Source organism: Protomyctophum parallelum (assembly GCF_964188405.1).
Source record: "Protomyctophum parallelum genome assembly, chromosome: 1".
Classification (NCBI taxonomy): Eukaryota; Metazoa; Chordata; class Actinopteri; order Myctophiformes; family Myctophidae; genus Protomyctophum; species Protomyctophum parallelum.
The window spans coordinates 11,861,802-11,884,919 of NC_139697.1; the positions used below are offsets into that span (position 1 = coordinate 11,861,802).

General features: G+C 40.5%; 1 protein-coding gene across 3 annotated transcripts in view; it reads left to right on the top strand.

Moving 5' to 3' along the window:
- The window catches only part of LOC310859933 (B-cell receptor CD22-like), a 39,228-nt gene extending 22,602 nt beyond the window's left edge, over positions 1 to 16,626 (top strand). For 2 of the 3 annotated variants that reach the window (XM_083766698.1, XM_083766700.1), the window contains exons 8-12: positions 10,987 to 11,125; positions 11,396 to 11,495; positions 12,908 to 12,926; positions 15,532 to 15,615; positions 16,362 to 16,626. In XM_083766698.1, the coding sequence (XP_083622824.1) occupies positions 10,987 to 11,125; positions 11,396 to 11,495; positions 12,908 to 12,926; positions 15,532 to 15,615; positions 16,362 to 16,460 (441 nt within the window). In that variant the 3' untranslated portion in view covers positions 16,461 to 16,626. The remainder of the gene's footprint in view (positions 1 to 10,986; positions 11,126 to 11,395; positions 11,496 to 12,907; positions 12,927 to 15,531; positions 15,616 to 16,361) is intronic. The other variant, XM_083766699.1, reaches the window with a different exon arrangement.
- Positions 16,627 to 23,118: the final 6,492 nt, after the last annotated feature.

Genomic DNA, 23,118 nt, shown 5'->3' on the forward strand with positions numbered 1-23,118 from the left:
TGTGGGGTGAAAATATTTGTGTTAAGTGTTGTTGATGGTGTTGTAACCGTTTGTTTTTTACTGTTTGGTAAAGTTTTGCATGGTTCAGGTTGTCTTAAGGTTTTGTTTTAATGTATGACTTGGATTATTTTGGTACGTGGTGGCGTATTTTGTGACAGTTGCATGGTTCACGGTGTCTTAAGGTTTTGTTTTAATGTATGACATGGGTTATTTTTGGTATGTGGTGTGGTATTTTGTGACATTTGCACGGTTCATGATGTCTTATTGTCTTGGTTTAATGTATGACTTGGGTTATTTTTGGTATCTGATGTGGTGTTTTGTGACATTTGCACGGTTCACGGTGTCTTAAGGTTTTGTTTTAATGTATGACTTGGGTTATTTTTGGTAAGTGGTGGTGTATTTTGTGACATCTGCATGGTTCATGATGTCTTAATGTTTTGGTTTAATGTATGACATGGGTTATTTTTGGTACGTGATGTGGTGTATTTTGTGACATTTGCATGGTTCATGATGTCTTAAGGTTTTGTTTTAATGTATGACTTGGGTTATTTTTGGTAAGTGGTGGTGTATTTTGTGACATCTGCATGGTTCATGATGTCTTAATGTTTTGGTTTAATGTATGACATGGGTTATTTTTGGTACGTGATGTGGTGTATTTTGTGACATTTGCATGGTTCATGATGTCTTAATGTTTTGGTTTAATGTATGACTTGGGTTATTTTTGGTATGTGGTGTGATGTTTTGTGACAGTTGCACGGTTCGTGATGTCTTAATGTTTTGTTTTAATGTATGACTTGGGTTATTTTTGGTATGTGGTGTGGTATTTTGTGACATCTGCATGGTTCAGGTTGTCTTAATGTTCTGGTTTAATGTATGACATGGGTTATTTTTTGGAAGATGGTGGTGTATTTTGTGACATTTGCATGGTTCAGGGTGTCTTAATGTTTTGTTTTAATGCATGACATGGGTTATTTTTGGTATGGGGTGTGGTGTTTTGTGACATTTGCATGGTTCAGGTTGTCTTAAGGTTTTGTTTAATGTATGACTGGGGTTATTTTGGTACGTGATGGTGTATTTTGTGACATCTGCACGGTTCAGTTTGTTTTAAGGTTTTGTTTTAATGTATGACTTGGGTTATTTTTGGTAGGTGATGGTGTATTTTGGGACATTTGCACGGTTCAGTTTGTTTTAAGGTTTTGTTTTAATGTATAACTTGGGTTATTTTTGGTATGTGGTGTGGTGTTTTGTGACATTTGCACGGTTCATGATGTCTTAATGTTTTGGTTTAATGTATGACTTGGGTTATTTTTTGGTAGATGGTGGTGTATTTTGTGACATTTGCATGGGTCAGGGTGTCTTAAGGTTTTGTTTTAATGCATGACATGGGTTATTTTTGGTACGTGGTGATGTATTTTTGGTATGTGGGTATGTGGTTGGGGAATTTTTACATGGTTCATGATGTCTTAATGATTTGTTTAAGGTATGAGTTGTATTATTTTGGTAAGTGATTGTATGTTTTGTGGCATTTGCATGGTTCAGGTTCAGGCATGCCGCGGGCATGTCTGTGGCCGTTTGAGCTGTGAGGTTGGGGGTTAATACTGAGTAATGTACGGTTAGTTCATGCTAGTAGGGTACATTTAAAGTAATCATGTATATCATATTGGCGTAACTAAATTTGAAATGAGTTGAGTGGACTATGTATTTTTAGATGAACACACTATGTTGTTCACCTACAATTATAGGGATCGATGACTAGAGTAGATTGACGGCATTTTACAATAGCTACTATTACGTATTATTGACATTTAAAGTTAGATAGACTATAGTCTATACTACATGGTGGTATAGGCATCCATGGATTTCCAGGGAATTCAACCCGAATCTGTAGACGGGGTCTGTACACAAAACACAAGGTTTTGTGTTGACAATAACTACGAGGCAATAACAGCCATCATACTAGTAAATATTATGTATACTAGTTAAATTATCTAAACTCTGTGATTTGGCATAGACATTTTTTTCACGACACATAGGAAGAGTCTAAACTACATGCATAATAATAAAATATGGTTGAATGTTTCAAATACTGGATAGTTAGAATGGGTCATGCATGTTTTTAATACAAGCACCTTAACATCACCATGTCTGATGGTGCAGTGTGTAAATGTAACAGGTTATCTACATGGTGTATACTAAAGCATGTAATACTGATGTACCGATGTTTTTCCAAGAGTTCAGATCGTATAGTTTAGAAAATTGTGTAAGTCTATACTATACGAGGTCTTTAGATCATGGTCAGCACCAAATATCATACCAAAAGTCTGTATCTTATGTTTATCAGGTTTTATTTTGATCAGAAAATAGACAATTATGCAGATGAACATACACTGTAGCACAACATGGAGCAAAATGTACAAGACAATGAATTCACCAGGACATCAAATATACTCAGTCATCAACTATTTATAATGTATGTATGTATATATATATATATATATATATATATATAGATATATATACACAACGATGCAATCAGGTCAATCATAGTGGCAATAGTTATGTCCTTGATTATTATTTTTTGGATCATATCAGGGTAAATCCTTCCAGTAATGCAAATAAGATGTACATAGCCTATGGATTCTTGACATTGGCAGTGGTCCTACCTCAATACCGCTAGTTCTCAATACCTTAATAACCCTCGGTATAAAATCATCAGTCCACAACTTGTTCATTAAATCTTTAAAATGATTGTAGAAGTAATATTGGGGCGTAATATTTAAACATGTGTGCTCGGTTTGACTAGAATGGTCTATGCGGCAGCCGTTGCAATCATCCTTCATCTGTTCGATTATAGCGTTTGCGAGTAGTTGACCAACATGTATTTTCAGAATATCTGTAAGATTTGTGGGGTTTGTCCCAGCAAACTCATCCAAAGTCAGTGGCCAATTCAGGGGGTATGGCGGCGAAAGCAATGGTGTGTCGGAGGCTGGTGGGTCATGGGGACCAGTTGAATTTGGGGGTGATAGGTCTACCCTCTCAAAATACTCTGTGTCCCCCGCACCATAGCCCCAAAATGCCCTCTCAAAATGTTCATCGTTCTCCGGATCATAGTCGCAAAATGCCCGGGCATCATCATATTCATCGCTGTCCGTATCTGCAGTACTGATGTTATGCCACCACGGGGGGTGTATACACGGTCCATTGCGGGTCCATCCACCATGAGAGGTCCCTTCATTCGAGTTTGATTCTCCCAATGAAGAAGTAGAATCCTCCATGGTCCGTGAATGGCGCAATATACCGGCAATAATGAGTTAGCATTTTACCTATAGTGTAGGAGGGGGTGGGCTGGTAGCTGCAATTGTTGGTCCATCGGTTTCTAGATCAGAGTGGGGCGTGGGTGCATCGTTTTCTAGGACGCTGTACGAATCATGATTTACAGGACGGTTATCCATTGAGAATAATGTAGCGCCAGCTGGCTTTGGGGGATCACCGAGCGAGAAGCTACTATGTCTGGGATTACCGAACGAGAACCCCGTAGGTCTGGAATGGCTTGTCTGGTAATCCACAAGCCTCAGTTTCTTTTCATTGAAGTAGTCCAATGATCGTGAATCCACACGTTTGGCGCCTCTAAGGTAGCCTTCCAGTAGGTCCAAAGATTGATTCTCTATAGTTGTGAAGAAATCCAAGGCTTCACACATCACATGGTTTAGAATCCCTAAATCATCCACACCAACGGCTAGTTGGATTGGAAAGCATTTCTCTTTCTCCATGATACTCTTAGGTCTTTCAACTGGGGTACCGCAATGAGATTTGTATCTTAGTAGCAACCATAAGTTTGACCTAGAACAGTCAACGATGAAGCCCTCAGTGTCACTACGTGAGTGTATTTCAGAGCTCACCCGTACAAATCGAGATGGCTTGATATAGCCAGGGTTTATCTTTGTATCCAATTGCAGGTACTTACAGAACTCAAGAATAGGAGGGACCAATCGCTCAAATTCAGATGCATAGATGCGTATGTAAGGCAACCGGTCTTCAAAGATACTGTCGCCTGTTTCCAATGTATAGAGTTCAATAAATCGCTGATTCTTGAAGGGAAAAAAAGACAGACGAATTTTCCGGCCGTCGGATAAGGTCCAAACTTTCCTATTCTCATCTTGGTAGCAGGTAGAGTACATGTTGTCTTTCTTTCTTCACGGGCAGCTAGTGTCTCTATTGTAGGATTACTCAGTTATGTAGGGTTATTCTCCGTATTTAACAACATCCCCGGAGAGGTGGAGCCTAAAGAATAACTGCCATATTAATCATGGCCGACCTTTGAGGTCAAACAGGGTTTTGTATACAGTACCGGATACGTTACACCCTCCCCAACAAAAGAAGGAAGGATCATCACCAATGCATAATCCTGATTAGTTACAATAGTCGCAAAGTTTAGTATACTACCACCGTAAGAACCTAACTAGAATCTAACAGCGTTAATAGTGTAAATATATATATATATATATATATATATATATATATGAAATAAAAACAACAATGAAGATATGTTGATTTTTGTTTTTGTTTTTATTACTGAGAAACATAGCACGTATTTACACAAGTATGTTACACATTACATTTAATAGACATGTTCAGTTCATTCCCATTCGCTTTGGGATTTCAACCAGGTAGAGTTGGGTTTCAACCATCTAGTTTTTAGGTGAAGCAGACGCTGTGATCGTCGACATGCCTTGGGTGCAGACAGAGGGGAGGGTACGTCCTCATCACCAGAGTCTGCAGGGGATGGTGGTGGATTGGAGTAGTTCTCTGGTTCAGAGTTCGGTGCTCGGGAGGACGGGGTTGTAAGGGAGAGGTGTACAAATTCCGCATTTTCGGACAGTCCAGGAGTTTTCTTGCTCGTAGTCATGTCCAATGGTTCGATGCTAGCAAAATATTCCTCATCCGTATCGATTATTAACCCGTCCGACTCGAAGTCCTGCTCATCAATTCTCGACATATGGTTACTTAGCAGCTCCGCGGCCATGATCTCGTCCTCTGCCCTCTCTTTGTATAATTCAAAATCACGGGTATAGGCAAATCTACCCCGTGTTGAATTATATTCCTCTAGTCTGAGAGGGGTAATATACGGGCTATATGACTGGTGCTCCACAGGTTCAACGGGGTTACGTGGTTTACCCATAGCCTCCATGACTAATACTGAGAGGAGATAGTTGATGACAAATGGTGTTTCCTGAGAAATTATCTCCTATAGCCTTATCCTCTGGTGTGAATAAGCCTTATCCTCTGGTGTGAATAAGCCTAACTCTCTTTGCTCTATACATACATCTAGATCTGAGCCCTCCCTTTTAATTAGTTTGTTCCTTAGCTATACACCCCACCCCTCTCAGTGATTATTCATGGTAGTGTCTACAATACATTTACACTGATACATTTCAACTAGGCTATTAACTTATGTTGTCGTCAGCAGTTTCAAACCAGTATCTAAAAAATAATGCATGTTTCTACATGTACATGTATCAATTTTTGTTAATTATTAGCCATACGATTTTGAACAATATTGATCAATATACTTTATAATTTAAGCTTGGAGAGTCCACGGCATAGGCTATATAGAGTAGATGAATAGATGTAGATAATATCCTTATTGCCGGTATATTGCGCCATTCACGGACCATGGAGGATTCTACTTCTTCATTGGGAGAATCAAACTCGAATGAAGGGACCTCTCATGGTGGATGGACCCGCAATGGACCGTGTATACACCCCCCGTGGTGGCATAACATCAGTACTGCAGATACGGACAGCGATGAATATGATGATGCCCGGGCATTTTGCGACTATGATCCGGAGAACGATGAACATTTTGAGAGGGCATTTTGGGGCTATGGTGCGGGGGACACAGAGTATTTTGAGAGGGTAGACCTATCACCCCCAAATTCAACTGGTCCCCATGACCCACCAGCCTCCGACACACCATTGCTTTCGCCGCCATACCCCCTGAATTGGCCACTGACTTTGGATGAGTTTGCTGGGACAAACCCCACAAATCTTACAGATATTCTGAAAATACATGTTGGTCAACTACTCGCAAACGCTATAATCGAACAGATGAAGGATGATTGCAACGGCTGCCGCATAGACCATTCTAGTCAAACCGAGCACACATGTTTAAATATTACGCCCCAATATTACTTCTACAATCATTTTAAAGATTTAATGAACAAGTTGTGGACTGATGATTTTATACCGAGGGTTATTAAGGTATTGAGAACTAGCGGTATTGAGGTAGGACCACTGCCAATGTCAAGAATCCATAGGCTATGTACATCTTATTTGCATTACTGGAAGGATTTACCCTGATATGATCCAAAAAATAATAATCAAGGACATAACTATTGCCACTATGATTGACCTGATTGCATCGTTGTGTATATATATCTATATATATATATATATATATATATATATACATACATACATTATAAATAGTTGATGACTGAGTATATTTGATGTCCTGGTGAATTCATTGTCTTGTACATTTTGCTCCATGTTGTGCTACAGTGTATGTTCATCTGCATAATTGTCTATTTTCTGATCAAAATAAAACCTGATAAACATAAGATACAGACTTTTGGTATGATATTTGGTGCTGACCATGATCTAAAGACCTCGTATAGTATAGACTTACACAATTTTCTAAACTATACGATCTGAACTCTTGGAAAAACATCGGTACATCAGTATTACATGCTTTAGTATACACCATGTAGATAACCTGTTACATTTACACACTGCACCATCAGACATGGTGATGTTAAGGTGCTTGTATTAAAAACATGCATGACCCATTCTAACTATCCAGTATTTGAAACATTCAACCATATTTTATTATTATGCATGTAGTTTAGACTCTTCCTATGTGTCGTGAAAAAAATGTCTATGCCAAATCACAGAGTTTAGATAATTTAACTAGTATACATAATATTTACTAGTATGATGGCTGTTATTGCCTCGTAGTTATTGTCAACACAAAACCTTGTGTTTTGTGTACAGACCCCGTCTACAGATTCGGGTTGAATTCCCTGGAAATCCATGGATGCCTATACCACCATGTAGTATAGACTATAGTCTATCTAACTTTAAATGTCAATAATACGTAATAGTAGCTATTGTAAAATGCCGTCAATCTACTCTAGTCATCGATCCCTATAATTGTAGGTGAACAACATAGTGTGTTCATCTAAAAATACATAGTCCACTCAACTCATTTCAAATTTAGTTACGCCAATATGATATACATGATTACTTTAAATGTACCCTACTAGCATGAACTAACCGTACATTACTCAGTATTAACCCCCAACCTCACAGCTCAAACGGCCACAGACATGCCCGCGGCATGCCTGAACCTGAACCATGCAAATGCCACAAAACATACAATCACTTACCAAAATAATACAACTCATACCTTAAACAAATCATTAAGACATCATGAACCATGTAAAAATTCCCCAACCACATACCCACATACCAAAAATACATCACCACGTACCAAAAATAACCCATGTCATGCATTAAAACAAAACCTTAAGACACCCTGACCCATGCAAATGTCACAAAATACACCACCATCTACCAAAAAATAACCCAAGTCATACATTAAACCAAAACATTAAGACATCATGAACCGTGCAAATGTCACAAAACACCACACCACATACCAAAAATAACCCAAGTTATACATTAAAACAAAACCTTAAAACAAACTGAACCGTGCAAATGTCCCAAAATACACCATCACCTACCAAAAATAACCCAAGTCATACATTAAAACAAAACCTTAAAACAAACTGAACCGTGCAGATGTCACAAAATACACCATCACGTACCAAAATAACCCCAGTCATACATTAAACAAAACCTTAAGACAACCTGAACCATGCAAATGTCACAAAACACCACACCCCATACCAAAAATAACCCATGTCATGCATTAAAACAAAACATTAAGACACCCTGAACCATGCAAATGTCACAAAATACACCACCATCTTTCAAAAAATAACCCATGTCATACATTAAACCAGAACATTAAGACAACCTGAACCATGCAGATGTCACAAAATACCACACCACATACCAAAAATAACCCAAGTCATACATTAAAACAAAACATTAAGACATCACGAACCGTGCAACTGTCACAAAACATCACACCACATACCAAAAATAACCCAAGTCATACATTAAACCAAAACATTAAGACATCATGAACCATGCAAATGTCACAAAATACACCACATCACGTACCAAAAATAACCCATGTCATACATTAAACCAAAACATTAAGACATCATGAACCATGCAGATGTCACAAAATACACCACCACTTACCAAAAATAACCCAAGTCATACATTAAAACAAAACCTTAAGACACCGTGAACCGTGCAAATGTCACAAAACACCACATCAGATACCAAAAATAACCCAAGTCATACATTAAACCAAGACAATAAGACATCATGAACCGTGCAAATGTCACAAAATACCACACCACATACCAAAAATAACCCATGTCATACATTAAAACAAAACCTTAAGACACCGTGAACCATGCAACTGTCACAAAATACGCCACCACGTACCAAAATAATCCAAGTCATACATTAAAACAAAACCTTAAGACAACCTGAACCATGCAAAACTTTACCAAACAGTAAAAAACAAACGGTTACAACACCATCAACAACACTTAACACAAATATTTTCACCCCACAGATGCAGTAGATTGAAAAGTTGCTTCCTACCTTTGAGTTAGTGTTGCTGAAAAACACCCAGATCCAAATGTATATTCCACATTTCCATATGTAGTAACTAAGTGTGGACTGTCAACACGGAGGCACACATTGACAGTTGTGATCATGCGCAGATTGCATCACCTCTGCTCCACCATACTGGGGACAAAACGGCCATTAGGGGGAGCCATAGTACAGTGAAATACAATGGGGACTGGGGAATAGCTATTGATTCACTGACTGAATACATTATTGGCAGAAGTGTAATCAGTACAGGATACAGTCAACCACATATCCAAAGGGATCACTGATAAAAGTCCTTGCTGTCTTGTTTCCATTCGGTCCAGGGTAATCAATTCATAATCATGGCATATATTATGATATATATATATATATATATATATATATGTGTAGGCCTGCATGTTGGGGAACAAAGAAGGGCTTATAAGGATGTGGAGGTAGTCACTAGACATAGGTCAGGGGGGCAATCTTTTTATTTTATTTTTATAAATATAAATACCTTGGAATACCGAGGTATAGATTATCAATATCGGCATCGTACCGTACTGTAAAATCTCATACCATGGCATGCCTAGTTTGTACCGTCTACCAGAGGGAAGTAGCTGGAAGTCGGTGCAGGGTGGATGAGACGGGGTCGTTTGCTATCTTGATAGTTTTTTTTTTTTTACGAAGTATCTCATTGTAGATACAGCCTAATTGCTGGTGTCTCTTCCCAATTATTTTTGAGGCTAGATTTACTATTCGCTGCAGCTTGCTTCTTCCTTTGACCCTTAGATTGCCAAACCACATTGCCATGTTAAAACACAAGACTCCCTCTATCAGGTTTTTATAGACTGTTTCCACGATATGCTTGCTCACTCTAAAGGAGTTGAGCATGCGTAGTAGGTGGAGACGTTGGTTACAAGTTTTAAAAATCTGTTCAGTATTTTCACTGAAAATGAGTTTGCTGTCAATATATCTGCCTAAGTATTTAAAACTGTCTACTACCTCCACTATTTGTCCACCACTTGTAATGGCCTGCACAGGTTCCTCTTCATGAATGACAAGTTCTTTTGTTTTTGTCACATTGATCCCTAACGAGTTTTTTTTTTCTTCCCCGCACCATTTCTGAAGAGATAATAGATATGCTCTGTATGCTTCCTCCCCACTGTCCCCCCTTCCTCAGTAAGACAACTGAGACCACTGCTTGCGGTTGAAAGGAAACGTAAAATCAATAAAAAGCTGGCCTAGTAAGATGGGGATAAGCAGGCTGATAGTTGCATCATCAGTTCCTCTCTGACTTTTATAACCAAACTGGAAATAATCTAAGCTGTTAAAAACCATCGCTATAATTTGTCTGCTTATAACTCATTCATTACATTTTCCCAAAAATGGGAGTAAGAGCAATACACACACACACACACCACACACACACCCAGCAAAATCTATACGATCAGCTCATTTGGATCCAAGCATGCAAAATCAATACTCACACACAGACACAGCCTGTGGAGAACCTACTGCCACAGAGGAGGCGAGAATTACTTTCACTGGCATGTACACAGTACCACTGGTTAATGAATAAACGTATATAGTAAATAAGGTTGAAGATAGTCTGAACTAATGATCATTGATTGCCAAACTGGCAAAGTCCACCCAAACACGATCAATATGATGAGATCCTCACACAAAAGCAGAACTACAATCATGATGACACTAACTGCCAAACTGGCAAAGTGCCATTAGCAAAATCAATATAATGACGTCATCGGAAAAAAAGGGTTAGGCCCCGCCCCCCTCGTCTCTAGGGAGTGCCCTGAGAATGCCGAAATTGGACATCGAGGTCCCTGGGGAATAATAGTACCCCTTACTACTACTACTGTCTTTCTTTTCCTAGCCAAGAACCCCCCAAATTGATATATATTTGGCCACGGACACCCATCCGAACATGTTTTTTTGCCAGGGCCTTACATGCAGAAGAGAAGATTTAGTGGAAAAAATAATAATAATCAAGATTTTTCCAATAGTTAAAAAAGAGCAGATGTACAATCTCGCAGCTCAGCACAAAGTGACGCATGGTGAGCTTGTAGATCTGCGATAATCTTGATATTTGAAGCCATATTATCGGCCAGCCCTAAAGATAGTTATACAAAAATGTAGCTTTACATCCTCCTCCTTCACACCATGCAGGTGAGGAGGACGGCTGAGGGGGAGCGTCTCCTGCTGCTGGCCAGCTGGGAGGACAGTCAGGTGTACGTGTGTGAAGCCCGCAACTCCAGAGGCTCCGAGCGCTCCGGTCCCATCGCCCTGGAGCTCAACCTCACTCTAGGTAAACCCAGAGCAACAACAGCCCTTCCATCAATGACATCTGACAGTCACTTTGAATAACAATCAACTTTGTACAGCAGCACCTTTTTCTGAAAGCAGAGAAAGTAGCAGAGATAATGTATGTGTGCGCACGCGTGTGTGTGTGTGTGTGTCTGTGTGATGTGTGTATGTGTACTGTATATAAAAAAAAGAAAAGCGCTTACTGTACTACAGTGTTAATTTAAGTAAATGTACACTCAAATGTACACGTCAAACGTACACTGTCTTCCAGACAGCGGTGAGTGTTCCTCCATAGTGCCCTACATCCTGTGTGGAGTGCTGCTGCTTCTCTACACTCTGACTGTCATGGTGGCCATGTGCAAGTGTCACAGGTAAGGCTGTGTTTGGGATCCCCCTCATACTGGGTATATCTATCACGATTCACCCTGTGTCTGTGGTCTTAACCTTCCCTTCATCGTCCTCCTATCAAGTTGATTGAACAGGAATCCAAGGCCATGATCCTGTATTGATTGACCTTTTTAAATACTAAGCTACTAAGCTAATAGCTACTAACTAGGTTTCACTTTTATTGCGCCTTGTTTTGAATGAGTTTCTTAAAAAGAAAACAGCAGATCTGCATGCTCACAAATTCAACAATGCGACACGTTGTGTGCTGCTACTTTCAAATAGCCGAGGTATATACAGTACAGGGCTTCTGTATGTTTTGTAATAATCTGAATCTACAAAGTAACTAGTAACAAAAAATGTCACATACTTGTGGGTTAGGGTTAGGTTAGCTCTGGTCCATAGCTCTAATACGTTGCATTTAGAGCTATGTTACTCTCAACTTCCGCTGCTCGCATGAATGCAGACCAGCCTCTCGTCTTTAGCGTAAATAAAAATAACGTTTTTGCTACTCACCTTAGTAGAAGCACTCTGAGCACGTATAAACGGTACTTTTTGGCCAGAAAGGGATTTTCTTTCACCGGAGAAAAAATATTCTCTGGGCAATATCGGTAGAAGGCGCAGAGGAGTAACTACAATAAAATAAAAAGTACCTTTTATACGTGTGGTGGGGCTCAGAGTGCGTCCACTAAGGAAAGTAGGCTTTCTAATGACACAACCTGCCTTTGTTTTGGTGAGTAGCAAAAACTTTCTTTTTATTTACGCTAAAGACGAGAGGCTGGTCTGCATTCATGCGAGCGGCGGAAGTGGAGAGTAACATAGCTCTAAATGCAATGCATTAGAGCTATGGACCAGAGCTATATAGGGTTAGGTCAATCTTAGCTTCGGTATACCCAGGCTTTTACTTCCGTTAGGTCAATCTGGGAACCCATTGGCAAAGGACACATTTGCCTCAGAGATGTATAGTGGAGTAGAAAAGTGAAAGTACAGAAAATTGGATTAAGCACCATGGCTCATCGTTGAACTTGATATGTGACCTCCAAATTATGTCATAATGCTGCCTGCGTTAGATGTGTTGTGATGATGATGATGATGATGATGCTGTGCATTGAGTCACCATGGAGAGAGTGGTATACAGACACAGTCACACACACAGACACACACACACACACACACAGACACACACACACACACACACACACACACACACAGACACAGACACACACACACACAGACACACACACAACCTCATTTTTACAATAGTTTTGCAATCGCTTCAGAGCTCAACTCATAACGTCATTGATCTTCTACAGAGTAAGCTATATGATGTCAGCCTTCACTATTAGTTATTCATAAGTGTCTTTGTGGGTTGTTGTCCCCCCCCCCCCTCTCTGTCAAGGCTTTCCAGCAGACTGAAGGTATGTGGAAAGATTTTATACAGAGAGAGAGAGACACGCACGCGCACCCTCTCTCTCTCTCTCTCTCTCTCTCTCTCTCTCTCTCACACACACACACGCAGATATTAAATTATGTAATTATGTATTATTTATTAAATTACATAATTTTTTATTATTATTTATTCATGAATGTATTAATCAGACCCCGACACAGTACATTCACCGTGACGCCGCCGCCAGCATGATAAGATCTGCAGATTCAGGCTACGTCACGCTCTACACACAAACACACACACACACACACACACACACACAGTGGCGGTGTCTGGCTGCCATCCTCGTCTTCCTCATGGTGAAGCAACAGGCTGCAGCAGCACCATGACTAACACACTGCTTTACTGTAGCATGACTACGTAATGCAACGGGGACCTCTGCTGACGCTCTGCCTTGCTCACAGAGAGACTGTAGGAAAGTTAAAACATGGGACAGCATCTAGAAGAACTGTGGTTTTCAACCCTTTTCATGTCAAGGTCCATTATTTATTCTGCATTTAAGCCACGGACCACCACGTCATGACATTTAGGGCCCTATTTTCATTCAGTGCTAAACCCCTTATCCCTAAACTTCTTTGCCTTTATTTTTTTATATTTTGAAAAACATTAAAATGGCTAAACTAGCCGATCTACATCAACACATCGTGAGCTTGTAGACTGGCTAATAGTTCAAATGTCGTTGAACTATTAGCCCGGGAATTCTGTGTTTTTCTAATGTTTTAAATGGGAATGGAATAAGACTTGAGGCCCATTCGACAAATGCCTTCTAAATGAGTAGTTTTCAGGAAAAGGAAAGGAAAGGTACTATGTTTACCCAGGGTAACTGGACTAAGCTCAAGAACTTGTTTACAGCCAGGCTCTGCTCATAGAACATTTCATGGTAGGGGTTCAATGCCTTGTCCAAGGACCCGTGCCAATAAGGACCTGCAAAAAGATATGCATTTAGCCATCTGATCTGAATATGTTTTGTGCCAGGGACCCCCCAGAACAGAAGATTTGTGTTCAAAATGATTTCAAACTTTTTCAAACACGTTAAAAAAATATAGCAAGCTCTCCGTGAGAATTTTTGAATAGCCAATGCTAAAATATAAAATGACATAGATACTGTACAGATACGCTTTCCCAGTTTCAATGGGTTAAGCATGATGTACAACTATGTCGCTTAAGCATTGTTCAGACATAACAAGGTTAAGACAGATCACTGCTAAAGATAGGAAAAAGAACCTCGACATTTTGGCGCTACGGTGATTGTTGTGTCACACTATGACGTACTGGGGCATTTGGCTTTCATTTCAGAATTACAATGAATTCCATACTTCTAAATTCTGCCTCATATCTGCAGATTATCAGAATATATATATATATATATATATATATATATATATATAATATTCTGAGAGCATGTTGGCCTTCTCCTCAACAATGTGATTTGAATGTAGCAACAACTTGGCACAAAGTATGCAAAAAATAAATGCAATGCTGATCTTCCCTGTACTGTAGTATGAATTCCACATGAACTGATACGAGCCGAAAAGACTCACCAATAATTCCACAATAAAGGGTGAAAGATATGATGACTTTAAGAAGCGCTTCTAGAAAAGTAAAAACAACAAAAGCTGCAAGTCTGAGTTCTGTTCTATATGGTATTTGGAGCCAATCAACATCGATGCAAACATGAACTCCTTTTGCGCCCAGGAAAAATGATGTTATACTCTGCAATGTATTTATACATGCCCTCTCATGCACGGCTCTGTTTGAACAAGATGGAATGTTCAACGCATGTTTTGGCCAATGTCCAAGTACAGACAAAGTGAAGAAAGGTGATGTACTGTACTGTACTGTACTCTCCAACTAACCTGGATTGGAATTATCTGCACTTCAGCCCTGAAACCATCCGGTTCTGCACCTATAGCCAATGCTGGGGCCAATGGCCATAAAGGCATCTGCCTGTACGGTCAACGCCCTCTCCTGCACGGCTCTGTTTGAACAAGACAGAATTTTCAACTCGCAATTTTCAACACAGACCAGTTACAGGCAATATTTGACACCATCAATGTCACCTATAAATAAAATGATCCACTCCCGGGGCGTAATTTGGCGTCCAAAGGGAGGGCAATTGCCACCCCATAGCGTTCACACATTTAACAATAATTTTTTGCAGATAAGGTTGATTTAAAATCAGTGCTTAATCGGTGACCGTCCATTTACATATGACGTAACACGTGTCATAGACCTGTTTTATTTATTTATTTTTAGGGGGTGGGGGAGTTCATACATTCATGAACCACTGTTTCCACTTTTTTGTTTCTTTCTAAAACAAAACGCCGCCTGCGGTCTCCGAGGTTACTGTCAATGTGGCAGCCTTGTATTGGACATGACCATTTCGCCGCACATTTTTTACAAGAGTTGTTTTTCCTTTTTAGCGAGAAAATCACGTCTAGAAGCTCACACTGCGAATGCATGTGGAGCTGGTATAGATCCACTATATTTTTGCTATTTATTTTAAATGCAGGGGCTTCAGCGATTTATTTATTTGTATTTTTATTGACCTCTTTTCCTCTCCCGTCTCTCAGCATCTGGAGCTGAAAGGGAAAGAGGAACACACCTACAGTAACCTGAGGGCCTCCACCATAACCCCGGACTACGACCGAATCCAGGTAGTCACATCTTCACCGATACATAACATATGGCCTCGGTTCGGGTGGAAACCTCATACTGTATGTCCAAAACTGTTACTTTTCAGGAATCGACTGGACTCAATGTAGTTATTATTTAGAAAACTAAAAAAAACTAAAAAACAAACGCAATCTGCAATGTAGTGTTTCTCTCTGAAGAGACCTTGAACAGAAGAAGAAGAATCTATGAAAGGGCTCTTGTTTAGCGTTGTTGTGTCTGCACTGCAGATAACATTTTATCTTTTTATCTTTTAATGAAGTAAAATGACGTATAGGCAATATTGTTTGAAATAGCTCTTGTTTAGTGTTTAAAGTGTGACTGCAGATAAAAAATTATATGTTTATCTTTTCAATGACGTTTTTCTTCAACGTTTTACTGTCTCCATACTGACGTAGCAAATCGCTTCTCGACATATCATATCAGTTGCCTGTTCTTCTGCAAGAGTTTTCCCAGAATACGGATGCTGGACTGGGTTAAGAGTTACACTTAAGCATTATACTGTGTAGGCCTACCTGCAAATGTTTCATTTAGTTGAGTTTATTTGCTAACAATTTGCTAAAGCAAAAAGCGATAAATAAAACCTGTGTGGTGTGGTGTGGTGTGGTGTGGTGTGGTGTGTGTGTGTGTGTGTGTGTGTGTGTGTGTGTGTGTGTGTGTGTGTGTGTGTGTGTGTGTGTGTGTGTGTGTGTGTGTGTGTGTGTGTGTGTGTGTGTGTATTTATTGACAGCAGCCCAAAACTGCAGCAGCCCAAACTGAAGTCCCCAGTTATGAGGACCCCAATTATGAGAACCCCATCATTGCGATGGGCTTGAGTGACAGACCCTGACGGCAGACATGAACCCTCATCAACACACTGGATATGTAGCGACTACTAACTACACCAGTGGTCGTCAAAGTGAAGGGGTTCCCCAGCTAAATGATTGACAATTAGGAACCAACCCTTAATAAGTCTGTAAATCTGAGAGTGTACAAATGGAGCCATGGGTCCATTTGGTTCCATTTGTACACTCTAGATTGGGGTCCAAGAGATAAAGAATCGTACTGGGGGTACTTAATAATAATAATAACTGAACTATACACGGTAAATGTTATTGTGATCATTCAGCCTGTATAATACAGTATCTATTCTTTTTTTAATTTATAATTTTTATCCATGTTTTTGCAACCCATTCTTTCAGCCAGTGTCAATTATCTAATGTAATCCTGGGCGCTACACTTCCTCTGGGGGGGGGGGGGGGGGGGGGGGGCAGCAGCGGACAGACCTCATGCTTCCTTCTATGCATGAGGAGTCCAAGCTGTTTCTTTTCACCTGACAGGGGGGAGTTTCCCCGGCCGGACGTAGCACGTGGAAGGAACACGTTATTCGACCAGTTCCTTTCCCCTCCATCAGGTGCCCCGGCTGGCCAGGGCAGTTTTAGAGACCAGGATTACTGCATGTTTTTGTGAAGGTACCTACCCTAGGGGACACGGGGAGAACATGCAATCTCCACACAGAAAGGCCCTTTTGCCATCCCCACCTCGGGTATGGGCACTGATGACGCGGAGGAGGGAAACACGCCCCCAGTGCTCACAGCGTCCCCAGTGGGAATCAAACCCAGGACCTTCTAGCTGTGAGGCGACAGCACTACCGACTGTGCCACTGTGTCTTTTTTTATTTATTTTTTATATAGTTTCCTCAGATTTTAGTCGATATGCCTTGTATCATCAATACAAGGTATAGTTGCCTTGTTTTGCTATTTCATATATTAAATTTGTATTCAAAAATTGCATCTTGGGTTTTGGTAATCAACAAACTCTAAAAACGGGTCAAACACTGCATGGCCAAATTGTTAAATTACATACTTTGAAAATATACGACCTACAAATATACGACCTACACTTGTAGATCTGCTATTTTCACAATATTTACCTGTGGAACCAAGTCAAACAAAATGTTATGCCTCAACTCCTACATTCCAACTAAGTGCTTATCAGGGTGGAGGGTCCCCAGTTCAAATATGATTATTTTGTGGGGTCCCCCATGCAGTTCAAATATGATTATTTTGTGGGGTCCCCATGCAGTTCAAATATGATTATTTTGTGGGGTCCCCCATGCAGTTCAAATATGATTATTTTGGGGGGTTGCGACCTGAACAGGTTGAGAACCACTGGGTTAATGCACCAGAGGACTTTTCCCCGCACGGGCTTCCCCAGACTCACAATCTGTTTGTTTCTTTTTTTTTTTTTTACAAATATTGCGCAATTAATAGAAGATTCCCTAAAATGGATAAACGTGAAGAGGCTTTCCTGTTGCTCCTTTCCTGTTTTTATGATGTATTCTTTATCTGGTATTATCAAAACATTTGATGTGGCCTCTCCTCTATGCATTCATACGTGTTTTGTAATAGGAAAAGATTACCACGATCTGTGTGAACCTTTCATCTATTTTTATCTGGTCATTTGTCTATTTAGTGTTTCCCAGCTCTCTGCTTGGAAAGGTCATGGACTTTTTTTTAATGAATAAAATGTAATGTTGTCCAATCTGTACAGTATGTAGTGCAGGGGTGCCCGCACATGTTTGACTTGAGAGATACAGTACTTTCAAAATGACCAGCTCAACAAGATCTACCCACCCAAAAAAGAATTGCTGAAAATAGTTTACATTTTTAAATGTTACCTGAAGGGGCTTTGGAATAGTGGTGCTGGCATTACAGACACACTCGGAATGGGAAATAGGGAGGGAAATGGAATTGGTACAGTTTTGTCTTGTATAACTTGTGTAATGCTACTGATGTTTGTGTGCAACACTCGTGAAAACAAAAGTATTGCATTGTGGGTTTGAATTGAGCTGACAGGCCATTATTTGATGACGTCAATCAATGAAGTCACCTTAATTCAATATTGGCAGATGCCCTTTTTCCTTTTTTATTATTATATATTTTATAATAGGGCCATGTCATGTGATCTACTTGCACAGCCTTTGTGATCTATTGGTAGATCACGATCTACCTTTTGGTCACCCCTGATTATTGTAGTGTATGTTAATACAATATAACTTAGTAAAAATAGGGGTGGTTGTATACTGTATTTGTCGTCTCCTTGCTCCTCTATTGTGTCTATGTCTCACCTACTACAGACACAGGTTCTGACCCAGGTTTTGACCCAATGGTCAAGACAATGGTCAAGATTGCAGGCTCAATTAGCTCAATGGGAAAATAAATCAACACTTTTGCAGAAAACTGGGTTAAAACCCATTTTGGGCGGGAACCCCTTTTGGTGTTAGCATTATGCTATGCTTTAGTTATTGAAAAATATATATGATGTAGATATATATACGGTGTATGTTGATGCACAGTGAAACCTCGAGCTCAATGCGACGCATTGAGCTTGTACATCGGCCATTTTCAAATACCCGATATGAATATGGGGCGGCCTGACCTCAAAATTTGAAAAACATCTTCTAAATCCTCCAGTTTTCAGAAATAAATATTTTCACGATTTTTCAAAAATAGCAGACCTACAAGCACGGTGGCGCGCTATGAGCTTGTAGACCGATGTCGATATGATCTCATTCTGTATTAAAAATATATAATAACTTTGTCCATTCTGAAAAATACATGTAACAGGGTATCTGCACTGCAGGCTTAGGCAAGTCAGATTTAACTTTAATACCTTATATTTAATATTGTGAGCTTGTAGATCCGTTCAAGCTGTTACTTTGGGCTTGTTTATCTGTAAAGACAGAACGATTAATCGGACAGATTAATTAATCTGTCTGATTGATTAATCGAACTGCTGCCGATTAATCTAAAAAACGACTAGAATCGGCTGATACCGATGTGTTTGTCGATTAATCTCCCATCACTACTTGTAAGAATAATCAAAATATACGGTTTTCAAATAATTGTAGTGGAGTAAAAGTACAATATTTGTCTCTGAGATGGTAGTGGAGTAGAAGTAAAAGTATTGGAAATTATTTGGATATACTCTGGTTAAGTAAAAGCACCTGTAAAAGAAAAAGCACTGCAAATTGTACAGTATACTTGATTAAATGTACTTATAGTTACTTTCCGGCACTTCGAGTTAAACAAACAGTGAGGATATTAAGCACTGTGAGAGGATGAAAAGGTCATGAAACAGGTCGGTCAGTTGCAGCTGTCAGTCAGTCACTTGGTCCAGGCCGTGTGCGCCGCGCCTCTCCCCAATTCTCCGACGCATTCCTCACATTCCTCCAGAGGAGTTGGATCAGGGCAGAGACAGAGAGAGGGGGGGGGGTGAAGCGGTGTCAGGAGGGAGAGATACCGCAGAGTGGCGGAAAGAGGAAGTGACACAGAAAGAGAGAGACAGAAACACCTAATGAGGGTGAGATAAAAGGATGTAGCCTACTGTAGGAGAAAGTGCAAGAGAGACAGAGAGCGTGGGTGGCTCGGGAAATGATGAAACAAATTGAAACGGCCATGAAGTAAAAGCGGTTTGTTTGTGGGACGTGACCCCTTCATCCTGCGTAGTCTGTCCCGCCCGGCAGCCCCCCCTTCCCCCCTGCATCACACCATATTTGGGGGGGGAGGCCGGTGTGGCCTAATCTATGATCTCAAACGTGACGTGATGATAAATGATAATACTGATAAACGTCCCATCCCTTTGTGTACTACTGTATGTGGACGTGCATGGTTGAGCAGCATGTGTGCATAATCGGCTCGGCATCATCGACACACACATAATGTGACGGTATAGTTCAAGCAGGCACTGCTGATGCTGCTGTGAGTGACACAGTTCACTGGAAGTTTGGAGGAAACTGGTGAGTTCTCATCTCTCTTGGTAGTCATCTCGTCTTTGTGGTAGTGGTGCAGCAAGGAAACATTTTGCTGGCACGGGGGGGGGGGGGGGGGGGGGAGGAAGCCAGCATGGCTTTATCTTTGATGTCAGACATGACGTTATGATGACTGTGAATTCTGCAGAATTCGAGTTAAAGACCTATATCGTCGGGTGGAAATCTCATTATGTCCTAACCCCCTGCCTGCCTGCGTGCGTGTGTGCGTCCGTGCATGCGTGTGTTTTGGTAAAGACAAGGTAAAGCTCCATCTACCCTGTTAGGAAGCTCATGGTTCGGATCCACCTGGTGGACAAAAGTGGTGGTGCTGGGTGCAGAGTGATTTTAGGCTATTCCACTATGAAGCGCATCCGGTTTTGGCGTCCATCTTGAATGCTAAAATATTAGTGTTAATTCTACCGAGCTAAGATGAGGTCCATACTTGCTCTAGAAAACGCCAATGTTCCAGTCGCGTTCACCGGATAATCAGAAAAGACCTCCGGACATCGCCGATCAGTTCAACACCACGGACAGCGGAATAGTTTCAGAGAAAAATCCTTCAAAGATGCGGCCTAAAATAGAAGCGAATGACTATTGACAAAGAAAAGCAGTGTGGGCGGGGCCATGGCAACCATGCATAGCAACCGAAACGGTTCCAAATATTTAACACTGCGAGGCAATGTCGATATCAAACGCCTTAAGACGAGCCTGCACGTCATCTATACCCGGTGTAATAAATGTATATGACAGCCATACTCGTCTTGTGTTAAGAATAGCCAAATTGTATGGTCTAAAACTTCCATCCCAAACTCAAACTATTAAATGCTTAATTTCCCATCTATTATAGATTGTACAGTGCGATGACCGCAATTTCCAAGACAACTCGTCGAGTTTGTTGATATGGCGTCACCTTAATTTGCAACACTTTGGCAAGGATATTGACTCGCCAGGAAATGGAAAATACAAGAGACAAACTCATTTCCACAACTCATTTTCTCTAATGTAACACTGACTGCATTCAAACTCAGTAAAAAAAACCTCTATACACTTGACTAATACTCACAGGGATAAATGAACACAGATTTCACAGTGAACTAGCCCATTCTGACCTGAGATCAGATTCTAAAAAGGTCTTCTACATCCTGACAGTTTTCTGAAAAAGCTGTGTTTCTATGTCAGTCGTTCTTCGATCTTTCAAAAATAGCAGACCTACTACTTGTAGATCTGCTATTTTTCAATAGCTAAAGCATAACATAATGCCAACCAAAAGGGGTTCCCGCCTAAAATTAACTAGGTGTCCCAGGCCTCAATTACTGCCCAGTACGATGGCTGTATAGCAGGGGTCCTCAACTAGAAATGATGAAGGTCCACAAATATTTTTTTGAATAAGACAGAGGTCCAGTCCCATGCGCGGCGTCCATCGGAGAGCGGGGCTCTATGCCCGTTTAGTATGGTCAAGCCAAGCTTATACAAATCAGATCCCCTTCCACCCAACCAATAATGGGGTGCAGAGTGCAGGCCCGGAGTGGAACTCCAAATCAGGCCGGTAGTTATACGCCCTGGCAGGCCACACTGTGTCCAGAATTTTGGGGGCCCTTGGGGGACATTTTGGGGGCCTTTGCAGCAATTTCACATGAGAAATGTATACCATCTGATGTTATTTATATTATTAACTTAAAAAAAAAAAAAAAAAGGGTGGTCCGCAAAGAGGTGGTCCGCGGTCCGGTCGCGGTCCGCCAGTTGAGTACCCCTGCTGTATAGCATTGGCTCTCATAGTGGGGTCCGGGAAACCTCCAGGGTCCTTGTGGGAGTTCCAGGGGATCCCCTGCAGCAAAAAAAAACCAGAGCGTCAAAATACGTTTAATGATTCGCGTTGGTAATCCTCGTCACTAAACTGCCTCCCCCTGGCCAGCCGGGGGGCCTGATGGAGGGGAAAGGAACTGGTTGGAATAACGTGTTCCTTCCACATGCTACGTCCAACCAGGGAAACTCCCCCCTGTCAGGTGTAAAGGAGCAACTTGGACACTCAGGCATGAAGGAAGCATGAGTTCAAGTCCGTTGCTCTCCCCTTGTCCCCCATATATGGGGACTAGGTTGGTGGAGGGTGTGTAGAGCCCAGGATCACATTAGATGATTGACACAGGGGTGAAAAATGGGTTACAAAATTGTGGGATAAAAAATATATTAAAAAGAAAAAAGATTTGCGTTGGCTATTCAACAATATCAGATGCACAAATTCACAGCGCTAGAAGGCCAAATACATATCAATCTTTTTTTCTTTTTTTTTGGGGGGGGGGGGGTCAAGTCTGCATTGTTTAAAGTAGGCTACAGTATATTGATTTTTCACCATCTCCTAGTTCATTTTTGGTGCTCTGGTCTTTTTACCTATTTCACACACAGATATACATTTTGTATAAACACAAAAAGGTAAAAAGAAGCGTTTGTTCTCATATATATATATATATATATATATACTATATATATATAGTATAACATACACCCGAGGAGCCGAACCAAAGTATTTTTTTACTCTTACGTAGCTGTACACATGTGACAATAAAGAACCTTGTAAATAAAGGTAACAAATACATAAAAGGTAAATAAATAAACAAATAAATATGACATTTGACATTGACATTTCAGTCACAACTGAAGGACCTTTCCTCCTTGAGATGATTCATTTATGAAGTTTAAA